The sequence below is a fragment of the Triturus cristatus genome, chromosome 4_2, assembly GCF_964204655.1.
Source record: "Triturus cristatus chromosome 4_2, aTriCri1.1, whole genome shotgun sequence".
In the NCBI taxonomy this organism is placed as follows: Eukaryota; Metazoa; Chordata; class Amphibia; order Caudata; family Salamandridae; genus Triturus; species Triturus cristatus.
Genome location: NC_140586.1, coordinates 466,381,352 through 466,406,288, shown reverse-complemented (window position 1 = coordinate 466,406,288; position 24,937 = coordinate 466,381,352). Strand labels below are relative to the sequence as shown.

General features: G+C 42.2%; 1 protein-coding gene across 1 annotated transcript in view; it reads right to left on the bottom strand.

Moving 5' to 3' along the window:
• ADGRL4 (adhesion G protein-coupled receptor L4) overlaps window positions 1-24,937 on the bottom strand; it is a 560,895-nt gene that overhangs the window by 343,197 nt on the left and 192,761 nt on the right. Inside the window, exons 4-5 of the mRNA XM_085601960.1 lie at window positions 2,391-2,546; window positions 2,047-2,117 (exon numbers count right to left, since the gene is read on the bottom strand). Coding sequence (XP_085458086.1) covers window positions 2,047-2,117; window positions 2,391-2,546 — 227 coding nt within the window. The remainder of the gene's footprint in view (window positions 1-2,046; window positions 2,118-2,390; window positions 2,547-24,937) is intronic.

Here is a 24,937-nt window from a genome sequence, read left to right as displayed (position 1 = left end):
TTAAACATTCTTTCAAACTTTAAAAGTATATTTAGAGACAATTGCTATTCAGAAGGTTGAGAAGATGTGAAAAGGGCAACCCTTTCCTCCCTCCATTCGGGATGCCACAGAGCCGCAATTACAGCATGTGGCCACCAACCACTGATCAGATGCTGGTATGTCAAAGCAAGATGTATAGTTTTACTGAGTAAAAACATTAATGGACATCTTTCGCTTTGAAACTGACCCTTGAGGCATCTTGGGGAGGAGCTAGCTGTGGTCCAGGAAACTGCTGTATCCTTCCTCCAATGTCAAACGGCAGGATGCAGCAGCTTTTTTCCGGTCACAGCCCCTTCAAAGGACAGGGACTGTGATTTGTACTAAACAAATGCAGGAATGTATGTCAGCTAACCGTTGTAAACCCACATATATGCATCAAAAGCATTCGGTAAGAAGCACAAATCAGAAAACTATGGGCCCGATTCTGATCTCATTCGGAAAGCATTGGGAGCAAATCGTGTCTGGAATGTTTTCCGCACGACTTGGGTCTGTGGAGTCAGACCGAACAAGTACGATGCATTTGAATGCATTGGGATACGATTTGGTCAGACTCCCATTGACTTCAATGGGAGCATGTGTACTGAATGCGTACAGAGGCTCGCATTGTCAAAAGGGGTGGTTGGGGAAAATCATGCACCCTGTGACGGGCACCCCATGGTGCCTGCCACACTGTGCATGGTTGGGAAGGGAGGACCCATGGGTACCCCCACAGGCCCGATGTGGAGGGCGAAGTGTGAAGGGGCCTGGTACGGGCCCCCAAAGACCGATTCAGGCAGCTTTTTTGATCCAGGCAAACCGACTCATGAAGGCTGTCCTAATCGTTCATCGTACTTGCTCGCTTAGAAAACCTAGTCCATAGAGCTGTATGATTCGGCTCCGGAAGGATCTATCTCTCCGAATTCCTTGCGAAACCAATTCGGTCAGCGCAAAGGCTTTCAAGGCATCGTACTTGATTGTTAGGAACTGTGAACAATGCGGTCGGGAAAAAGGGCAATTCCACATAAGATTCAGAGCCCTTCGGAACGAGATTGGAATCAGGCCCTAACTTGTTAAAAATAACGAGTCAGAACTCTTAGAAATGCACAGAATGGGCATCTACTCTGTGACAGTTTTGTATGTCTGTTGGAGTGCAAATCGAAGATGGGGTCGCCAAGTAGTGGGCAAAAACAATGATCCAACATTTTTAAATCAGACCTTAAGTGCTTTTCAGTCTAATCAGCCTAAACACTGTTTTGCACACAGACGTTTTTCCAAACAGGTAAAGATAACATAATAAATAAAACAAGATAATGGACATAGTGTTGAAACTTTTGACACTCACCCCCAGTCAAGAGGTTTGAATTAAATCCATTCTTCTTTTGCTTACCATGACACCACAGACTGGACCCAGTCATATGCAAATCAGTCTTGACACTGCTCCCCATGGAAACAGTTGAGCTGGAAATACCAGGCCATGTCCCCCCTGGACCGTAAACAAACATACTCGGACTGGTTTCACCATATCACCCCTCATCAGTCAAGCTGAAATGGCGGCTTTCAAGGTATCACCACTCATCAGCCAAACTGGAATGGTGCAGCGAGCAAAACAACCAATAGATTTAGGGCCAGATCTGTGACTGGGGTGAAAGTTTGACAATATTCAGCATTTCATCCATCAACATCGTGTGTTGCAATTTTTGCCGTAAGTGGGATGGGTATGCCCAGACGTGAGTCCCTTGCATGCTATGCCACTGGATTTAAGCAAGCCTGGCTGATGCTTGTTTTCCGGTACAGGCAGGATCTAGCCTGGCAGTTAGGGTTGGACTGTTCCCATGGGAAGCAGGGTCATGAGTGATATGCGTATCGCTGGGTACAAACTGGAATGCCCTATCGAGCAAAAAAACAATGGATTTAAGCCCAGATCTGCGACTGGGGGTGAATGTTTGACAGTGTTCAGCATTCTGTCCATCATCTTTTTGTGTTGCAAAGATAACATAATAACATTCAAGGTTTTACAAAAATACTTACTTTTGTTAGAGTGCTATTAATATTTTCAGATAAACAGGTGGCATCCAGGTGACATTTTGCATTTGGAGTTTCTGTTAAAAAATAAAATAAAATGGATGATGAAGATGGAATATATTCAGAATTTATTAGGATTGTTTTCAAGTCCCCTACTTTAACATGAAGTATATATTATCTATATATAGTATTGAGAGTTACTACTTTTCAACATGAAAACATCTCATGACATATATGAATTAAACTCAATATAAAATAGGATTACAGTTTTGTTTCTATTTTTTACATTTAGAAGTTCACATGTCCATGCAAAAGGCATTACACATTCAGATTAACTTTAGATCACTTACCTTGACAATAGGTGCCATAATTTGCCTTAAATTGCAATCTTCCTGTGTTTGACTGATATCCTTCCTTGCAAGAGCAATTGTAGCCTCCAGCAGTGTTTTCACATTTTGCGTGCTCGCCACAGGCAACAGCATCCCCATTCCTGCACTCATCGATATCTGGTTATATCAGAAAAAAGAGGAATATTTATACGGAATCGACAAATAAACACTGTTCTGCAATGTCAATTTTCTTGCCCAATCTATAGGAAGTGCATAGAACAACTAAAGAAAGAATATCTAAACGTACTTTATTTTATTTAGGACATGTTTAGGCCAAGGGTATAATGGGGTTCAGAGCTCAGTGAACCAAAGCATCCTCTGCAGGTGTCTCTGTTTGAACCCCTGATCACAGTTTAGAATCCTACTGGGTTCACTTAGTCTTTCTTCTTCCCGTGTTAAAAAAATGAATACCATTGAATTGGGTAATAATAAACGTGTTGTATTGTGCCAAGTTACTGCTTAGAGTGAAATTACACTTTTCAAATGGAAATTAGGTTAAACAGTGGAAATCTAGACATTAGGTGCTGTAGAGGATCTACACTGAAAAAATTGTGACAAAGAATAAACCAAATACATTGTTCATACAATACATTTATAGAAATTAAATAGCATTTTGTTGGGCTTTTGTATCTTGAATACATATGTATGTCAGTCAGAGTAGCTCAGTACTAATGGGCATATGTGTGGTATCAATAATGGCAAAGAATGATGGGCCTGGGAGAGGGAGCAGAGAATACTAGAAAATAAATGTTTTCAGTTAATCTCATAGCTAGAAGATGGAAAGTAGATAGACGGTTATTAGAGAGTTCATGCAAAGTAAGCATGTTTGGATTGCAGTGCTGTCTTTTTTAGCATTGTGGATTTCCAACATAGCGGCTCAATAGATGATGGTTGCTCTCTGCCTACCTGTATCATTAATTTGCTGGTGAGGCAATCTAACTTGCAGTTAACGTAGCCTTCGCAAGGCAGGCCTTATATGGGTGGTGTGGATCCCAAACGTAAAAGACTGAGGGGCATATTTACCCAGGGGATTGTGCCACCGGAATGTCACTTTTTTCAGAGATCCTCTGACGCAATGCCCTGCACCATATTTACAAAGTGCAGTTTTCTGCGTGAGAGGGGCTTGCAATAGGTTTTGTTTTGGGCATTCCACCAAAACATTAATTACTTTTTGGACACAAAACAAGGGGTATGGGGTAATTATCAGTGCACCTATCTTTTTTTCTACAATGGTGATATTTTCTAATGTATAAGGGTGCAAAGAATCAAAGGCTCGATACCCCTTAAGTTTCCAAGGATAAAGATCCCTTACATTTAGAACATCAACAATGATTCAGCACTCTAACATGTGTAAGAATTGATATATTCCACAAGTACAAGCAAATTAAAGAGAAGCACATCAGTTCAGCAGGTTCCGGTTTCTTTGTTTCTTTATTGAAAAATTCTTCATAAAAATAACAGTAGCCAACGTGTTTCGACATAAAAAGGTCTTCTTCAGGGCAATGATAACAACAGTACTCTACTATGATTTATTAAGATCCTTTTCTGTAGCTCAACTCGGACCCTCACTCTGACTTGGTGTGCCACTTGGCCCTCTTATTCATTAACTCCACCAACAAAGTAAGATCGCTTGTTGAGTGGCTTCTTGGTCGACTATTCCAAGTCAGTTCTATCAGTGTGAGCATGGGTTTTTTAGCCCGTGTGTATTTGTTCTGTGTGTAAACCGCCCGCCGCGTAGCCAAAATCGTCACCTAATTACTTTTTGATCCTGCCTGTGATTTACAAAGATGAGGCAGCAGTAAAAATGAAGGCCTGCAAAATTAGGCATTACATTGGCACAGCAAGGGGAAATACTTTTATTTCTCCTTGTTTTTGCTCATTCTATGAGTGGTGCATTCTGCATCACATATTGAAAGAGAAAATCACCTTTAAAGATTGTTTGTGTGCAGGAACTTGTCCCTTCCTGCACATAAACAATCATTCCTTTCAACACAGACACAAGTGTATGACGTTACAACGCATACATTTACAATGCATGCCTTTACAATGCACTTTTTACACCGCAACATCCTTTACAACGGATTCTTTTACATCGCATGCCATTACATTGCATTTTCAGAAACTACCTTTACAATGCATTCCATTATATCCCATTAAACCTTTACAATGCATACCATTACAATGCATACCATTACATCGCATTTAAAGTAAGTGTTGGATAGTATAGGGGTAATAATTACTATTCTAACTCCAGTGAGTGCAACAGTAGGGTAAGTGTTGGATAGTGTAGGGGTAAAAATTACTATTCCAACTCCAGTGAGTGCAACAGTAGGATAAGTGTTGGATAGTGTAAGGGTACTATGCGTTGTAATGGTGTGCATTGTAATGACTTGCAATGTAATGTCTGCGTTGTAGTAACATGCATTGTAGTGACATGCGATGTAATGGCTGCGTTGTAATGACATACAATATAAAGGATGTTGCGATGTAATGACTGCTATGAAAAGGTAGTGTGATGTAATGACTGCGTTGTAAAGTTTGTTTCCCCACAGACTGCAATGCAGGCACCCTTGCATTATGGCGCAAAGGTCTGTGTTGGCACTGGGCAGCTATTTTAAGCGCCAGTGCAAGGGAAAACATGGGTGCACCGTATTCTTGTGTATATGGCGCATCCCTGTGTTTTTTTAAATGACGCAGAGTTGCGCTGCAAAATTTGCCACAGTGCTGTGTTGCACCATTTGTCTGTGAATGTACCCCTATGTCAATTTGTGTTTTTATAAATAATTAACCAAAATAGCTCCGAAATGATATGGGACATTTCCTTCATCAATGTGAAGGAGGCAAAAGGATTTTGAAGGACACTCCAACATAATGAACTGTGATAGTGAGTATGCTTTGATTTTTTAACTGGGAAAGACTGCAAAGAAATGTTAGTTGACAGCCTTTATAAATCTGAAATCTAAGGAGGTACACAGAAAACATAATACCCCAATATGAATAAATCCTATAGATTATAAATCAACAAGATGCGTATTTTTAAAAATAGCACACATTTACGCAGATTTGGGTCAAAAAATTCAATTTCACAACTCCTTTGAAGCACCTTTCCTAAATTCATAACACAAATTCGCCTTGAGACACCTCTCGACAATACCCAGTGAATCCTTTGCCCCACAGCTTATTGAGATATGTAATGTGTCAGAATATTAGCACTTCCACTTTGAAAAGAACACCCAATTGAATGACAGTCATGCCCTTTTTAATTGTCTAGTTGATTTCCATAAATAAGGCTTATGTCATGGGGCTGAGGATGGGCTGGGGAGGTGGTGCCTTACTCCCTATTAAGCGATGAGACTGAAATACTGTTGCTCCACACACAGGCTACCGAGTGTCCCTTTAAATCTTCACTGTGCGTCCTCGGGGAGGAGCCCGGTAGGACGTACCGGATGATGTCTTCTCCGACAGCCCTATCAATAGAGAGCAGCCTAAGCAAAGGGAAGGGGAACACACTTTGAAGAGAGGAAGCGAACGCGAAGACCGGAGGATGCAAAGAAACGGAGCCCACGCCGATCCTGTGGACCAGACCCCAGAAGTCTGAAGAAGAGGAAGCCCAAGCCAACGTCCAGTAGGACAAGGAGACACCAGGAGGCCAAAGAGACCACACGTTGCCCCGCCACTCTTCAGGAGGAGAGTGGCTGGACAACGTAAAGTTCCAGCTACAGGGGTTCTCAGGGGACTGGTCGGGTAAGGAAACATCGTAAAGGGAGGACACCGTCTCTCTACATAAAACACATGCTGGGATGCACAAGATGGTGGCAAGTGGTGATACTCCCTCACAACCCCTACCCTGTGTCTAAGGAGTTCTTTTGATCCCTCATACTGACCCAAGTTTTTTTTTTTTTGTTCTTTACTGTCTTTCTGGGACAACAATGGAGATCCATGGTCCCCAGTCTGCATCTCCGGACCCTCGGTAAAGACTAGAATACCTCGTAAACCAGGACTTAACGTCAAGCTAAACCAAGTGTTACCAATTCTATGTGTCCCAAATAAAACGGAGAAAGAAAAAGAATACGGTCTATAGAGCCTCCTTTGAGTATCCTCTCCTGAATAGTACCTTTCTGAATGGAACCCATGACAAGTGGTGGAGAATGCGGGCATAAACCGTCCAATACTGGATGGAAACCCTTGTGTATCAACTAAAGGAGGGACAGAACAAACTGGAATGGGCCCTGGAGAAAAATGTGAATCATGCGGAGATGGACCGCGCTGTATTTTCCTCCGCCATTCAGACCCAGGCTGAAAACATGACCAAACTAGCCGAAGGACAGACGCAATTACTACTGGGCCTGGGTCAAGGGAAGGGCCATGCACTTCTTGGGACAGTAATTCCCCTACAGACGTACGTGCTGGGAGAAGACCCCGTTTCCTTCTTTCTCAATTTTGAGAGGGCCATGAGGGCCAGCGCTTGGCAAGCGGAACATTGACCTTTCTACCTGGCCCCTTTGCTCACAGGCGAGGACCAGTCCACCTACCAACTCGCTAACAGGGACGGTACTGCTGCCTATGGACAAGTGAAGCAGTACATAATGGACCGACTGGGGGTAGACGACGAGTCGCATCGTCTCAAGTTCAGACAAGAATGAGGCATGCCGGGAGACACTCCGAAGACCCTATTCTAGAAGTTAAAGGATGCCGCAGACTGCTGGCTCAAACCATTGGAGTCTACCCTAGAGGTAACAATGGATAAGATCTACTTGGAACAGTATCTCAAGGCACTGCCTTATGGGACTCAAAGGTGGCTCCAACAACATGCTGGCTTAACCCTAGAGCATGCTATGGAGATGGCTACCTCATACACTCGAGCCCAGAATCGCAACATGGTCAAGGAGCCACACCAGTCACAAAAAGTGCCCCAACTGGTGAAATCAGAGCGTCTTTTGAACCTTTTAGGGCTCGATCGGGAAGACCCGAAGCCTTTCCCTCCTCCAGTCCCCAATGCTTTGAGTGTGGTGAGTGGGGCCATATCACCATGTTTTGCAGGAAAAAGAAGCAAAAAGAAGAAGAAGAGCTCATGGACGTCAGTTATGTGGCCCTGCCTATCCTTTACTATCAAGAGACGGGACCGGTTTACTAGGTAAGTGTGAGAATAAACAACCAGGTAGTGACAGCCCTCCTTGACTCAGGCTGCAAACACTCGGTGGTAAGAGAGGAGCTAGTCCCTTTGTCCCAGATTATCCCTAAGAGGACCGTTAGCATTCGCTGTGTGCATGACGATATCAAGGACTATCCTGTAGCACGGGTAACCCTTCAGACGGAAACAGGCCTAGAAACCATGGTCAACGTAGAGGTCCCCCCTTACCTTCTAGTACAGCTCATAGTAGGCATAGACAATCCCTGCTTCCATAATCTCCTAGTTGAAAACCTTAAAACTTATTCCCTGAAGAAAGAAACCCACAATAGCCTTCTCACCTCCGAATTGTGGGCAATGGATAACCATTTTAGGTTTGCACAGCTAAATGATAGCGCCCTCAGTAATGCCTGGCAGAGCACCAGGGATGCACAAGATAACCCCAGAAAAACCCATCCCTGTTTTACGGAGCAGAACAGTCTCCTGTACAGAATTGCTAAAGAGGGAGAAGAACCCCAACTGTTGGTCCCTGCTGGTTTCAGAGACCAGATCCTCTTCTTTGCCCAGTCCCACCTCCTGGCTGGCCATTGCGAAGAAGAGAAAACAAGTCAGTCCATTTGAACAACTTCTTTTGGCCTGGTATTCACGCACCCTTCAGAGATCACCAAGGAGAGCTGGGAAAAGGAGGGTGCAACAGAAGCCCAAGCCATGTTGGACTGTGCTAACCAAGTAAAAGTCCGTCTCCACAAACTGAGAACCCTGGCCCATGATTCATTGGAAAGAACCAAGGTCAAACAAAGATACTTCTACGATAAGGGCAAATGCTGGAGAGAGTTCCAAATAGGTGATTGGGCTCTGATCTTGCTACCTTCCTCTGCCCATAAGCTGAAAAAGGAGTGGCAAGGTCCGTATGAGATTGTGAGGAAAATAAGCAAAACCACCTATGTCTTACGTCTTTCCCCATCTAAAACCCAAAAGTACCACATTAACCTTTTGAAAAATGGTTAGGTCCTCCTACTAGTAAAGCCTGTACCGTTTTATTAGTGAACACCCCATCTCATACGGTCAATGCCACTGTTGTTAGTTCTGACTGACGGCAGGCGAGAAACAAGACATAAAAACCCTGCTTCACTCATTCACAGATATCTTCTCATATCAGCCCGGCAAAACACATCTGGCCATGCATTCCATACCCACCAAAGAGGGAGTCACCATTAAACAAAGGCCCTATCGGGTTCCAGAAGCCCAAAGGGCTGCCCTACAGCGAGAGGTCGCACAGATGCTAGAATCTGGCATCATAGTACCGTCAAAGAGCAACTGGTGCTCACCCATTGTGCTGGTACCAAAACCAGATGGCAGCACCCGGTTTTGCATCGATTTCAGGGCTATCCTCTTCCCAGGGTAGATGAGCTAATTTAACGCTTAGGTGAAGCTGGTTACATCTCCACGATTTACCTCACTAAGGGCTATTGGCAAATCCTATTGAACCCAGACGATCAGGAGAGAACTGCCTTCTCCCCCCCAGATGGTTTTTACTATTTCACTGTCTTGCCATTTGGGTTACACGGTGCCCCAGCCAGCTTCCAGAGACTAATGGACACCCTTCTAGCACAAAAACTTAAACATTTATCAGCATACTTGGACAACATCACAGTGTACAGGAAATCGTGGCCGTACACCTGTGCCATTTTGACGCTATTATGTCTGAGCTTAGAAACGCCAACTTACATATCAACACTAAAAAGTCCAAATTTGCTTTTCAGAAAGTGAAGTACCTGGGCTAGTTGCTAGGGAAGAGCCTTATCGAACCACAGACAGAAAAAGTTAAAATGATACAGGACACCCCTTTCCTAAAAACCAAGAGAGAATTGAGGGCCTTTTTGGGACTAGTCAGGTGTTATAGGCGCTTTATACACCAGTTCTCTGATATCGCTGCCCCTCTCATAGACCTGTTAAAGAAAATATCTTCCCCTTCACTCCTTCAGTCCCCGTCCAGCCCAGAAAACCTAGCCTTCCAGAAAGTTAAAACCGCTCTGACCACCTCTCAGTGTTGCTTACCCCCAATTTCCAAGAACTGTTCATCCTTCAAACTGACGCTTTGGGTGAGGGTATAGGAGTGGTCCTTTCCCAATTTGACATGGGCGGACTCAAAAGACCGTTTCTTTATATTAATAGGAAGCTCTTTCCAAAAGAATGTGTGTACCCCACAATTGAGAAAGAATGCTTAGCCCTGAAGTGGGGCATTAAGAAGCTGCGATACTATGCGGAGGCAAGGACTTTCATTTTATATACTGACCATGCCCCTCTTACTTGGCTCCAAAGGAAAAAGGGCTGCAATGACCGAGTCCTTATATGGTTCCTGGCTCTACAACCTTTCCAATTCAAGGTCCACCACTGGCAGGGTAAGGAACTATTTGAGTGTGTCATGGGGCTGAGGATGGACTATGTGAGGTGGTGCCTTACTCCCCGTTAAGGGATGAGACTGAAATACTGTTGTTCCACACACAGGCTACAGAGTGTCCCTTTGATTCTTCACTAAGCGTCCTCAGGGAGGAGCCCTGTAGGACGTACCGGATGATATCTTCTCCAACAGCCCTATCAAAAGAGAGCAGCGTAAGCAAAGGGGAGGAGAACACGCTTCGTAGAGAGGAGGCGAACACGCAGACCGGAGTACGCAAAGAAACGGAGCCCACACCGATCCTGTGGATGAGACCCCGGACGTCTGAGAAAGAGGAAGCCCAAGCCAATGTCCAGGAGGGCAAGGAGATGCCAGGAGGCCAACGAGACCAAGCGTCCCCCCGCGACTGTCCAGGAGGAGTGTGGCTGGACAAGGTATGGTTCTGGTTACGGGGGTTCTCAGTGCAATGGGCAGGGAAAGGAATATCATAAAGGGAGGACACCGTCTCTTTACCTAAAAAAACAAGCTGGGCTGCACAAGGTGGTGGCAAGTAGTGATACTCTCTCACAACCCCTAGCCAGAGTCTAAGAAGTTCTTTCGGTCCCTCATACTGACCCAAGTTGTTTTGGGGGGGATTTGTTCTTTCCTTTCTGGGACAACGACGGAGAACTGTGGTCCCCTGTTTGCATCTCCAAACTCTCGGTGACAACAGGAATACCTCCTAAACCAGGACTCAACGTCAAGCAAAACCAAGTGTTACCAATTCTATGTGTCCTAAATAAAATGGAAAACTAAAAAGAATTCTGTCTATAGAGCCTCCTTTGAGTATTCTCTCCTGAATAGTACCTTCCTGAGTGGAACCCATGACAGCGTACATCAATCAATAAAAAAATTATACAATGTGGGACAACCTTTCACATATGTTCCTATTTCCTGTTGGGAAATTTAAATCAAGTGATAATTCACCTTCACATCAATACTGTGAGATATGTTATTTAGTTTAGCAGGCAGATATAATGCAATTCAATAATTGAGAAATCCTATGCATATCCTATAAGATTAAGTGAGTCATTTTGGACCCCAACAGGCAGTACAGCAACCTGCCAGTGTAGCAGTTTCTGGGCCTCCTCCCACACTACAGGAAACCCATCTGCACCATCTGTAATTCTCCATTGCGCTTGCAGTTTTTTATGATCAAAGTTATTTGGCCAACATTTTGGAAGCACTTTCTCCGAACATGTAATTTCAGCAGACCATTATGTTGTGATGACACATTCAGCATTTCTTTTTGTTTAGCAGAAGCAAACCTCCAATGTTGAGGATTGTTTCCATAGAACAGAATAAATCCCTGAGAGTTTTCTACCTGTGCATAGGGGAAATTGTTGTTATTTTCATGGTCAGGTTTGCAAGCTGCAGATACTCTTTTGGTTCAGAGAGGACCTGACTGGCAGTTTGGGCTGATCTGTTCACCTTTTTTGTGCTTAATGTAATGCCCAGAGTGGCCATGGGTAAGCCCAGACGCGGGTCCCTGAGTACTGTGATCCAATGTACCCTTGACTGAAGAGCCCCATTCAGTGAAAACTCAGTCATGGGTCACTTCTGTTTTTGTTCACAGAGGACCTGACTTGGCAGTTCAGGCTCAACTTTTCCTATTGGAGCAGGGTCAACCTATTTCCATATAGCTGGGTCTAATCCGAAGTGGCATGGTGGGCAAAAGAATGATGGGTTATATTACTACCCCAAGCGATTGCCAAGTGGATAGAAGTATTGAAAGATCCTCTTATCACATTTTGTGTGTTTAATATAACTCGCTAAGTGGCCAAGTAAATGCCCGTTGTGAGTCCTTTACTCAGTGTGCAACAGGAATTAAACTACACCCCACTGAAGAGCCACAATCAGGGTGAACCAGTCTTGGGTCGCTTATGTTTCTGTTCAGTGAGGAATTGGTTTAATCATTCTGGCTAGTCTGTATCTACTGGAGCAGGGTCAAGGCTGCTCTGCATATAGGTATGTGTAATCTGACGTGGGATAGTGGGGAAAAGCACGATGGGTTGATATGCAACCATGAGCAATTGCCAGTGGTTAAACATTTTGCACACATTCTCCCATAACCTTTTGTGTGCACCTGTGGACTGTGGCATCTATTGTGCCATACACTACAGTGTCTGTGAATCCATGACTTCAGGACCACCCTGTCTAGCCTGGCAGCAGCAGCTTGAACAATTCTGTACAGACATGTCCAAAACACCATTTTGACAGGTAAGAACACCTGATTAAATAAGTCACCCCTAAGCACACCATGATGACTACAAAGTAGGGTACACAATATTTAAAAGTGAAACGTGTGATATAAGAAATTGCACTTCCCCCCACTGAATAGGCCCAAAATCACATTGTCACAGTTCAGGCCCTAACCGGCACATATGAGATGTCAAAGTATAGATTATACCATTTAATTCATAACTTTAGTACTGTAACAGCTACAGACATCAATACAAATATTATGTTTATATTTAATTTAAATCCATTATAATGGTGAAGTTGGACTTCTATTAAATATATGGGAGATGTAACTTTTAAGAAATTGCCTTTATCCTGTAAAGCTGCTAAAGGCTAATTTGCATGACCTCTCTAGCCACTGCCCAGATTGCTCTAGGCATAAATGAGGTGTGACAGATGTTTTGAAAACTGCTCCTTGAACAGGGACAATAGCCTGGGAGTGGGGAAGTGTTTTTTCCCCTGGCAAGAAGACCAGTTGGGGTGGGCCCTGGAACTTAATTAACTTTAAAGAGGATCTGCCCTTTCACAAGCAAATGCAAAGGTATCCCAAGTAAGTCCCCAACTATTGTTCCAATAATCAGGTTGGCACCAAACCCATAAGGAGGAAAGCTACCCCCAAACCAGTTTTGAGTGATCAAAGAGGAAGGGACTGCTGATTACCCTGGCCACAAATCTGGGGGGCACAAAGGCTCTGTACAGATAGAGATGCCCATCTTGGATTGTGAGAATGAGGAGCACTGTAGAATTGTTTGCAGTAGGGTAAACAGGAACTGCTGAAAATGTGTGTATGTTTGATCATGGAAAAATTGATCTCAATGGCTAGGGGGTGCCAAGGAGTCACCCACCAACTAGCTGGTGCCAGGCATAAATGTGGCATCTCAAAGCACCATCCTTGGAACAAGTAGACAAAAACCTAAATGTGATTTGAGGTAGACCATGGTGGAGCCCTGATTGTACACACCCAGGGACAGATTTCTTAAGGGCTTGTGTTGCTCTTTCATCATGCAAGGTGATGTAGGCACTTAAATTAGATTTCATTAGCCATGCAAAGCCACCTGCATTGCTTAGCATGGCTCAGTAATCCTGGCATTGCGTCAAAATAGTTTGCCTTCCTAACAGAGGTGAAATGAGGAGAAATATATCTTTCTTCATATTATTTTCTCTTCTTTTCATGTGCTGTATTCTGCTGTACACACAAAAAGAGAAAAATGCCTCTTAGACTTAGATTTGTCCTTCCTGGACAAAAACAATCCAACCTGTAATGCAGGCACCCTTGCACTTTAGTGCAAGGGTGCCTGCATTGGCACGAGGCATCACTCAGTGCACCAGCACAGGGAAAGAGCAGGAACGTATCATATCTTAGTAAATATGGCGCATTCCTGCTCTCTCTCTTCACACAAGCCGTAAAAGCAAGTTGTCTTGCTGTGTTGTGTGACATTTTGACAAATCTGACCCCAAGTGAACTGGTCCTAGTGAAAACCTTAGAAGTCAAAAAGTTTGAAAAAGTTTTTAAGTCCCACTTCATAAAGTGACTGTATCACTTTTGTGAAGAAAGTATTGAAACTCATTCTAAGTACCAATGCAGCAATGGACTTTGACATTTTTTGAGAAGAAAATTCCACCATAAGAGGCCCACTACTGAAACTGTAGTTGCCACGATAGAACTGAAGGCCAGATTTGTGAAGCAATTTGGTCCCTCTTGTGTTTTTAAGGTTTCTTGCAGAATAGGACGTAGTTGGTTTTTTTGAGGTGTTGGAGGCTTTTAGTAGGATGAAGTTGAAATTCAATCCAAACCTATGGAATTTCTGGTTGGATACTTTTTCTGGTGAGTCTGATGGAGGTTTGGAGTGCTGAAGGGCAAGTACCCAAAAGCCACAGAAGTACACATGTATGACCACCAGCATAGCAGGGGAAGGCACTTAAAGAATCTCAGAATGTCAAGCAGATGCAGACAACAAAGTCCATTACAGATCTAGTTCCTATTGGTCAGCTGTCCTTTTCAGGAAAAAAGGCATATTGTAGCTTGTTGTGCTCCTGTAGTCATACCGAAATTCAATGAACCATTCCCTTAACTCCAACTCATTGTCCTGGGTTTAAGATGGAACAAGTCCAGTTCTTTAGGGCTCCTCTCATGTCACAGGCCCCAGGCCTCTTCTGATCTTTCCCTAGTCCAGAAAGTGGTCTAAGGATGTTGCTTTGGGATGCCACATTTAAAACTGACACCAGCTAATTGGTGGGTGACTCCTGGGCACTCCCCAGCCATTGAGATAAATCTTCTCATGGGCAAACATGCATCTCAGAGCTTCTTGTTGCTTCTCCTTTCATAGGGTGAGACTCTATTTCTTCAAATGTCTCCCATCGGGACGCTTTCTTTTTTTTCCATATCCACCAGTGAAGTATTTTCATGGGCCATTGTTGCGTAACTAGAATTCTCTTCAAAGGAGCCAGACTGAGTCTTGATGTTATCAAGGTCTGACTGCCCTACAGTGTCTGTGGCAAAAGTAATCCTTTTAATGTGGTCGCAGATGCGATTTATTCTTCCTGTTCACTACTGTAAACCAGCCTAACACTGGGATTCTTTCTGTTTTTTGTGTGCAGTTCTATATAGCACCAATACCACCTGAAGGTAGGGGAACGCTTTAAATTGGCACTGGTTACCTTTTTTTGTGCAGTTTTATATAGCGCCAACACCATCCATCACTGTTTGCCCCACAGAACTCCATTGCACAAATTCCCTTCTCCCCCGACTCTGCTTTTAACATTTTTCTGGTGCTGGTGCTGTTTTATATAGTGCCAACACCACTCAAAGGTCATTGAGCGCTCTTCATTAGCACTAGTTCCTTTTTTGTGCAGTTTTATATAGCGTCAAGACAACCTAAAATATTGGAGTGCTACACATTAACACCAGTTACTTTTTCTTGTGCGGTTTTATATAGCACCTACACCACCAGAAGGTGTTAGAGCACTTTACTTTAGCAACATGTATTTTTTGGGGTGCCATATTATATAGAGCCAACACCACCCGAAGGTATTGGAGCACTTTACATTAGCACCAGTTATTTAACACCAGGACACATTCACTTTTGTTGGCATGGCGAGATTAAGTGATTTGCTCAAATTAAAGGATAAACTGATGCAGAAACTTGAACCTGGTTTTCCACCTCCATAGTCGGCAGCTCTGGCCCTTACACCACATTCTCTCCTGAAGGGACACCATATCATCTCCCTAGGTTCGGCATCAGGTCCACTTTTTGTGATTATGGATAAATCACTGAATCTACCAATAAAGGCAATAGGTTTTGCATGTGTGAAATCTATTGTTTTTACGTCTTGGCAAGACAGCGTATGTACTGTCTCGAAGAGACGTGTTGTGTTTTATATGTGGGCTTACAGGCTGCCTACGTCCTCCATTGATAAACTTCAGAGTCGCTTTCATTTTGTTTGATGCCTCATCATCATGGCATGTGTGAATCATGCCCTCTTCTTGGGTCTGACCCTCTCATAGCTCATGGACCAAGTATATGTCTCTTTACACTGTTCCCGATTTGCAGAGCTGTTTTTTTCTTTGTTTTTAAGCACTCCATAGATTTACTTGGGTTTTCAGGCCATTTTCCTTGTAAACATATACACATACCACTAAAATGCATGCGCTTGCACATAAACAAATGCATTTCTTAAAACTTTTTTAAACATGAACAGCACGTATTTCTTTATTTTTTTGTACAATCTGATGGTATTGGAGTGCTCATTTCATCCTCCGTCTTGCCATATCACGAACACGAGCTGATGGTATTCAAGCCCTTTAAGTGCTCACCAGTTACATCCCACAATGACAGATTCATTTTTTATACCGATCCAGCTTCAATTAAGGTATTTTTTTTTATCCCTTCATTGTTCTTTCCTTCCACCCTGTCCCGTCGTTGCTTGCCCATCTCCCCATCCCCTCCTACTTCCCTGCTTGACCCATCCCCACTAGCTCCGTCATCGCTGCTGCTTTTATTTTTTGTGTACAATCCGATGGAATTGGAGTGCTCGTTTCACCCTTAGTCTTCCAATAGTCTCTCTTGGACACATACACACATACCTCTAAAATGTATGCATGTATACATTTAAAAGTTGTTAAAACATGAATAGCACTTGTTCATTTATTTTTGCACAGTTCCATGGTATTGTAGAGCTCTTGCTGCTATACATCTTGGCCATAGTGCACACACAAGCCAATGATATTGGAGTTCTTTAAGTGATCACCAGTCACGTTACATAATTACACATTCATTGTCATGTACAGGGGGGAACGTAAGCAATTTGTCCAGAATCACAAACTGTTCTGCTTACAACATTATTCCGATCCCCTGTAGGGCGCTCTGGCCATTACACCACATACGTGCTTCGCTAAAAAGCTCCTCAACTGTTTCTCACTATCACTTCCACATTTGTTCAGCAAAACTCCATCAACACAGAAAAAGCATTGGCAAAGCCCATAGATCTCAGCAATACACGAGCTATTGACAGTGTCAATGTGAATGTCTTTTAGCCATGTTATCTATCCACACATCTGCTGTTCAGCATGGTTGAAAGTCACTGAAAAAGTGCTGTGATGCAGCCAGCACAGACCACATCATAGTGGTATTTTGTGTTGGGAGGGGCAGGACAATATACTCAACATGGGGGTAAAAATCGTGTCGGCTCAACATGCTGTGATTCTGAGCTTTCAGTGACTTTCAGCCATGCTGAACAACAGATGTGCTGCTGGAAAACATAGCTAAAGGACATTCAGATTGAAAAGGCCAATAGCTCAGGCATTGAAGGGACCTATTGGCTTTGCCATTGCTTATTACAATATGGCATTGAATATTTATATATTTTGTAAATAAACACTTATGTAGTTAGCACACTAGCATCTTAAATATATTGTTGCAACTGAGCCAAATTGTACAAGCTACTTTATCTCAAAATGATAATAGTGGACATTTACTTTCCCTTAGTATCTGTGGTGACTTGTCTGTGAATGATGCAAGTATCAACAATATCTCAACTGGATTCAGTGGAAGTTAGTATATATGTATGTACAAGACATTACAATGAGCGAACAATTAGGAGAGACTCTGAGTTATTTGTTAAATGTGCTCATGGTATCATATATTTAGAGAAAGTAAAACAAGACAGTTGTATCAGCACTGTATTGCAAAAAAATGCAGAGGCAACCCTACAAGACTTAGTGCACTTTGTGCTCGTGACAGAAAGTGATGGCTCAGGTGACAAGTGAAGAACACAGCGCTAGGCAAGAGGTGAAAGGTTAAGTAAAATATATACAAGATGATTGGTTCAAAAAATCATTTTCTTGAAAAACATTTAGACACAATTTAGATCAATTTCGTGAACCAGGGAAAAGATGTGCGCCACAAATTGCACTGGAAGAACAATGGTCGACGACTTTTTGATCCTCAATGAGTTAGGGTCATCATCATCAGGACCAGGAAGCCGAGATTCGTGAGTGCTGTGGTGAAGCCGGTCAGAATGCAGGAGTAAATCAGCTTAATTGCGGAAGTGGCAGTGTCGGTAAAACATCTGTTGTCAATGGAGGTACACAGGGAAGTCAGCCGAGGATAATTAGAGCGAGTCCTGTGTCATGAGCAGGGTCGGAGCCCCGATCCACTGTTGGGAGCCACCGGACGTCGGTACTTTAGTCAATCAAGAAGCGGGGATGGATGAATTTCAGCAGATTATTTGCGTACGAGTATAACCGGGCCACCACGAACGTGTGCGGTGTCCACCGGTCTGTGAATGAAACATCAATATGTGATTAGACTCCTTATCCTGTCTTACTTTAAGAGTACACACATACCTACCACAAAGAACAGTAGAAATTGCAGGCATCGTTTAGCAAACCTCATGAAATTCAAATAATGCAGAAAGTAGTAAAAACGTGTTGGAATAAATCAAAATAAAGATTTGTCAACAGAAAATTGCAAAAACAAAAATACTTTCAAAAAAGGACTTTTCACATGTGTTAACAGGATAATTGCTTAACTGACATATCTTTGACAGGAAACATGTGCCCCTAGTCAAAGGAATGAATAGAGCACACATTCTGTGATATGGAAATGTCATGCTCATTCTCGGAACTATTGTAACGATTACTATCAGCACCTGGGAGAATGATTAAATATGAGTAGAAGGAACAAATAAACACTTGCCATCAAATGCTTAAACAATGAAAGCACTTAAGGTTAATCTGCTACCAAAGATGTTTTTAATGCTCCATTCAAGTTGGTGGCTCTAGTGCCACCAACTTGCGTCAAGAAATAATTATTCCTCCATGTGGAGGATAGCTAAACTCCAGAATCATGAAGTACAGGGATGATAATACCTCTCTGTAAGAAGATAAGGGAGGAGTACCTTTAATTCTAAAATGCCAACTGACACTTTATTACCTCAGTACATAATGAATGCCAATGGTATGGTCTTTAGCAAAATAATTTTGATATGTTTTTAATTGGTTAGGTGATGAGAATATGTTAACTCCATATCTGTTAGGTTTTAGATTCATCCTCGTGACCAATAACCAAGTCTTCATATTACTGCATCAAAAATTACAGCACTTGGGGTCAGCCTAGAAAACTGGACCTGAATGTTAGACCAAACTTTGAGTGAAACAAGGAAGAATCTACAGGAATCTAGCATGTAATTTAGTTTATGAACTTCACACATCATTTATTGATGAAGAGAAAAACAACCTACGTATCCTATCAATGGCAGACTAGCACAGGAATTAAACAAGGAATAAAATTTTTGTGGTGAATCAATGATCTGCTAGAAGAATTTATGATACAAAAGACCTCTAAAAATTCAAGCTATCAAACAATTGCTCCTTTTATCTGCAGGGAAGGAATGTGATTTTCATGAGGAATAAAACCCTTGAAAAATTTTATTATAAAGCATATGTACGCAGTTTCTTTGTGCCATCAAGCAAGAGAGAAGAGTAAAAACAATAAACTGGTTGAACAGTAGAACTGGAGAGTTCATAAATTGCTCAAAGAAAAGTAGCAGTTTTTTGAAAGTTTTTTTTAAATGAATGAGAGAATGTGTCCCTCTCATTGAAGGGTACACGTTATTGCAGAGCCACAACATGAGGACTCTGAAAGATCCATTCTAATTGTGAGCTTGTGGGTCTTAGGAATCAGTATAGAAAGGTATAATAACCACATGGCCAAAGAGATTAAACATATGAATCAGATAATGAAGAAACAAACAGTAGACCTTTCTATTTATAATGCATATGGATTAATAATCATTTAAACCCAGCCCACTGTCAGTTGAAATCATCACCCTACCTCCACTGTTGAAAGTTTACCTGCCCAATTTAGAGATCTATAATCCTGGAGTGGGTCCACTTTACTGCGAGGTCCACTGTAGGCTGAGTGAAAGGCTGAGCAGGCTCCTTGATATTTTAAGGCCTCAAACAAACTTCAAAAGCAGGGATTTGATTTTGTAATATGAACAATCACTGACCCTGAGGCACTTTTTGTCCTGTGCAAAGTGTGGTGTCTTGTGAGTTAGCGATGACGGGACCCTTTTGGTTCCTGATGGACTTTGTAGAACTATGATGTAAGTGTTTGGGTGTGGTGAATAGAGTTCATGTTTAGAATGCTGAGTTCGCAGTTACACGCACAGAAATAAAGATGTGTAATACTAAGGTCTATGTGTGGTGTATTCATTTCCAAGTACCCAGGTTCAAGGGGACACTACAACTGGTGATGAGGATGGGATATATAAACCGAAGATCGACAGTGCTCACCCAGAGAGTGTGCCCTTGCCCAGCAAACTGCTCGTGCATGCCAAATGTGCCTCAATCAAAGTGAAGATCAACATTTGTGGAGTCAAAGTGCACTCCAACCAGTGTGAAGCATTTTATGAGAACAAAAGCCTCACTGGGAAGTTTATTCATTGTTGCCCAGAAACCTGTGAGTTAGGCTGTGAAAGAGTACTGCACTGCTATGCAACACTGAGATATAAATTGTGGAAAAATGATAACTCTAAAAGCGGAAAGAAACAGGTACAGAGAAGCTCTAGAAGACAGAGAAGGGCAAGAAAACGCTAGCAGCGAACATGGCCCAATCCAGAATAATCACCAATGGCAGTGAACACCATGTTGAGAAATTATTGTGGTACTTACCAAAAGATGAGTAAAGAGAGTCATCATACCACCACTGTGAGCACAGTGACCCAAGTAAGCTACCCAGGGTTGTGAATAGAGAGCTGTTGCTCCATGAAGAGAACACCAACAAAAGTGCCGGGTGCGTTCTGCACAGCTCGAAAGTCCTACAAGAGTAGAAAAGCTTTCATGGCCATTAGAAAAGAAACTCTACCCAATCTGATTAGCCATAACAACCCTGAAGCAAGCACGCTGCATGGACTTGCTGATGGTATGAATGGTTCAAGTCCAGGTGAGCAGAATAGGCTCCCGAAAACATTATGTTTCAGAACTGGTTACACAGCCGCCACCTTCCTGCGATCACCACCTCCATTCAACACTGCTAAAAATCAGAATATCGGTGACAGATGGACTGTCTGTATAGACATGTTTGATGATTTCATTGATACACTGAAAGAAACTGACAACAAAAAGATTGACAAATACCATAAAAACTTGTGAAAGAGGTAATACAGAAACTGCGGCGAACTGACAAAGTTGCATACCGTCAAATCAAAAAAGCGTTAATTCTCACGTTTAATCCAATGTCGATTACAAAATATATATTTTCAGTCAAAAATGACAGACAGCTGGTGAAACAATCAACAATTTTGTTGAGAGACTTGATACACTCATCAAACACTGTAATTTCAATTAATTCAATGATGAAGAAGCTCTACGTCTAAGAGTTTTCAATGGATGCCTATAAGATTCATCCAGACAATGAATGCTGAAAGAAATCCTTAGTCTGGAGCAAGTTCTCATGGCTGCCAGAGCTGAGGCATGTGCTGATTGACAAGCTGCTGGCATTGAGCCGGAGGTGCCCAGAATGAGTGAATCATGAACATAAAAAGCAAGCAGAAAAGCAAAGCTGAAGGACACAAAGTGATGTCTCCACAGAAAAAGAGACTGTGTTTTTGATGTGGATTTCCATTTGCACAGGAAGGTAAATGCCCCACCATTGGACAAGCATGCAAAGGCTGTGGGAAGGAGAACCATTTTGTAATGGTTTGCAAGGTGAAGGAAAAGCTAAGTGCGTTATGATGAGAAAACAAAATGGCCACTCAAAGGTTCCAGAAGCGACGTTATACGCATGCCCACAAGGCCAAGCGGCACAGGTAGCTGAGGCAAATTGACACCAAACTAAGTTGATCATCGCCTAAATCATCATTCAAGAGTTCTTGATTTTCCTTGTCAAGTGACAATAAAGAAGACACATGTGCGTTGTCGATGTTTACCACAGAAAATCATGCGTATGTCAGACTGGCTGCATGCAAATAAAAATATGAATCAAACGAAAGACGATGAGCAAATTCACAAAAGTCATTCAAACACTGTCTCAAAATTCACTAAAAAGTAAAAGGTTGCTCTTTACCATTTGTGGTGGATAGTGGTGTGTCAATACGAATTATGTCTGAGGAGAAATACAATGAACTTTCTCCATTCGCTCATCTCACACTGTCAGAGAATAAAGTCTATACTTAGACTGCATTGACACCCTTAAAGAGTCAAGGTTAGTTTGGACCAAGTATGAAAAACAAAAGGACAAAAGTTCAACTACCCATTCATTCACTTTAATGTACTGCATCAAGAGCCTGTTCACTAATTTTCAATAATTCTCCTGACATAGGACTGTTTTCTGTGAACTACTCATCATGAAAAAGTAGTCAGTTCTTGCAGTTGTTTCATGGATTGGAAAAATCCAAAGAAATGATAGTGCAACTGCATATCAATACGAATGTTCGCCATGTTGCTTGAAGAGAACAATAAATTGCATGTCATCTAAAAGAAGCAGTTGAGAAAGAGCTTTAGACATTATTAAAGCATGATATCATTGAGCGCTCTACTGGTCCAACTCCTTAGGTTTTGACCATATTGGTAGTGTCTAAAAAGGACAGTGAAGAAGCTGTATGCATCTGTGTTGATATGCATCAAGCCAATGAGGCAATTGAAAGAGAGCGTTGTCCCAGTCAACACATTTCCGACATAATAGCACAGCTAAATGGTGCCAAAGTCTTCTCTTGCCTTGATCTGGATAAAGGGTATCTTCAATTGGAACTCAAAGAAAATTGCAGGTACCTTACCACCTTTTCTACCCATATTGCTTTCTTCAGATATAAACCATAAGGTTTTGATGTGTCATCAGCTGCCAAACCTTTTCAAGATGTCATTTGATGTATCATACAACCTGTCATGAATGTTTTAAATTATAGTGATGATATATTAGTTTTCAGAGCTATGCAAAAGGAACATGATAAGGCTCTGACAGAAGTGTGTCATTTACTAGCTGATGTAGGTTTCACTTTGAATGCTGAGAAATGTGAGTTCCACAAAACAAAACTCAAATTCTTTCTCCATACCTTTTTTGATGGGGTATGACACCAGATCTAGCTAAAGTCCAAGCTTTGACAGCAACCAATCCCCCACAAGATGTTTTCATGTTACGTTCATTCCTTGGCATGGCTGATGTATCAGTGACTTTGCCACAGTAAGTGCCCCCTTAAGAGAAATGCTTCATTTTACTGGTTACACCAATGTGAACAAACTTTTAAGAAAATCAAGCATGCAATTGCAAACTCCACTGAAATGGCCTACTTTGATCCGAAACTTTATACAGAGGTGGTGCTTGACACAAACCCAGTTGGGCGCGATCCTTGCCCAACACAGTGGACACCCAAATGCTCAAAGGCATATTATGACATTTTTCAGCAGACGTTTGTCACAAACTGAGCGTGCCTATTCACAACCTGAAAAAGAATGTTTAGCAGTGACATGGGCTTGTGAACATTTCCATATATCTTATATGGAAATCCTTTCACTCTTGTAATGGATCATCAAGCATGCTTACTTCTTTGGCAACCCAAAAGTCAAGATCCTCCTAGAATTGAATATTGGGGTTTGGGAGTACAGGAGTATGACTACACTATTATGCACTGATCATAGAAAGGTCTAAATCCTGCTGACTACTTTTCACGAGTGCCAGTATAGTGCCCTGGTAACCCTTCCAAAGTGGCTGGAGCCTACATTAACTTAATCGTAAGGTCCATGTACATTTGCTACTATTTCATTAAAACAAATCATTGCTGCAACAAGCAAGATTGTAACATATTGATGCTAACAGACATTATTGCACATCAATACTGTGAGAGATGAACAATCCTTTACTCAAGAAGGTATTGCCTTACAAGGTTCCAGAAATGTCGCACCGGAGATTCTGCAACAACAAGTAATTGAAGTGGCCCATGAAGGCCCATGGAATTGTTGAAACTAAACTAGCTCTCTGAGGCCAAGTTGGGTTTCCTTATCTGTTCTTGAATAGAGAGTTGAAAGAGAGTTGAAGGCCTGTCATATGTGAAATTGCGTATCTCCAAAAACCACTCAGCATGCTGTGAAGATGTCTGATTTACCAAAATATGTATGGGAGAGAATAGCTGTTGATTTCTTTGGGGCTCTTGGCAGTGGACATCACCTGATGGTCATCATGGATGAATACTCCCATTTTCCATTTTTGGAAGATTTCTTATTGATCATTCAAGAAAGAGTAATTGAGAGGGTAGATGTCATTTTTGCAACATGGGGGGTTCCTTCAATTCTACAGTGTAACAATGGCCCAGCATTCAACAGTTAAAAATTCAGAGACTTTCTTAATCATCTCAATGTGAGACATCAGAAAAGCACACCTCTTTGTCCACAAGTAAATTGTTTAACGCTTTGTGAGCACACTTAAAAAGGCAGTCCAGCTTGCTACATTGGGGACCCTTGATCTTAAGTCTGCTCTCCATGCTGTTCTATGAGCTTACCAGTTGAATCCTCATTCAATGACATGTGAAAGTCCTGCCGCCCTGATGTGTTGGAGAGCTATGACAACCAAGTTACCACAATGGACCAATAGACGATCTACTACAAATGTTGAACTTCATCGTACAGACTTGCGCCGAAAGTGAAAGATGAATCGATCAATCAATCAATTGCCATTTGTAGAGCATGAAGCTACCTTAACAGAGGTGTCCCGACGCTAGTAGCAGACTAACTAAAAGACCGTCCAGGAGACAAATATGTGTTGATGTGCCAAAAAATTACTTTCATGAAAGGTGATCGAGTATTGGTGCGACAACAGATAAAGCACAAATCTGATGTGCCCTTTGATGCTGAACCCTTTAAAGTTGTAACTAGTAAAGGACACATGGTGACTGCTCATCTTCCTGGAAATTCCATTACGTGAGATTCTTCGCACTTCAGGCATCTGCCTCATCATTCATCAGAACTTGATTCAGAGATGAGACTGATTCGATTGAGACTGTAAAGAGACCCTTAATTGTGTCTGTCCCTACATCAAAAGTGCCAGTCATGGACGCTTCTTTTCTCTCTTCCTAACCTCAGGGGACATGATCTGGGTGTTTGACCAGAGCTCCACAATGACTCATCAAAGAGTTGTAATGTGTATAGTGTCTTGTGACTGAGTGACTTTTGGATCCTGATGTACACCTTAGAACTATGACATGTTTATT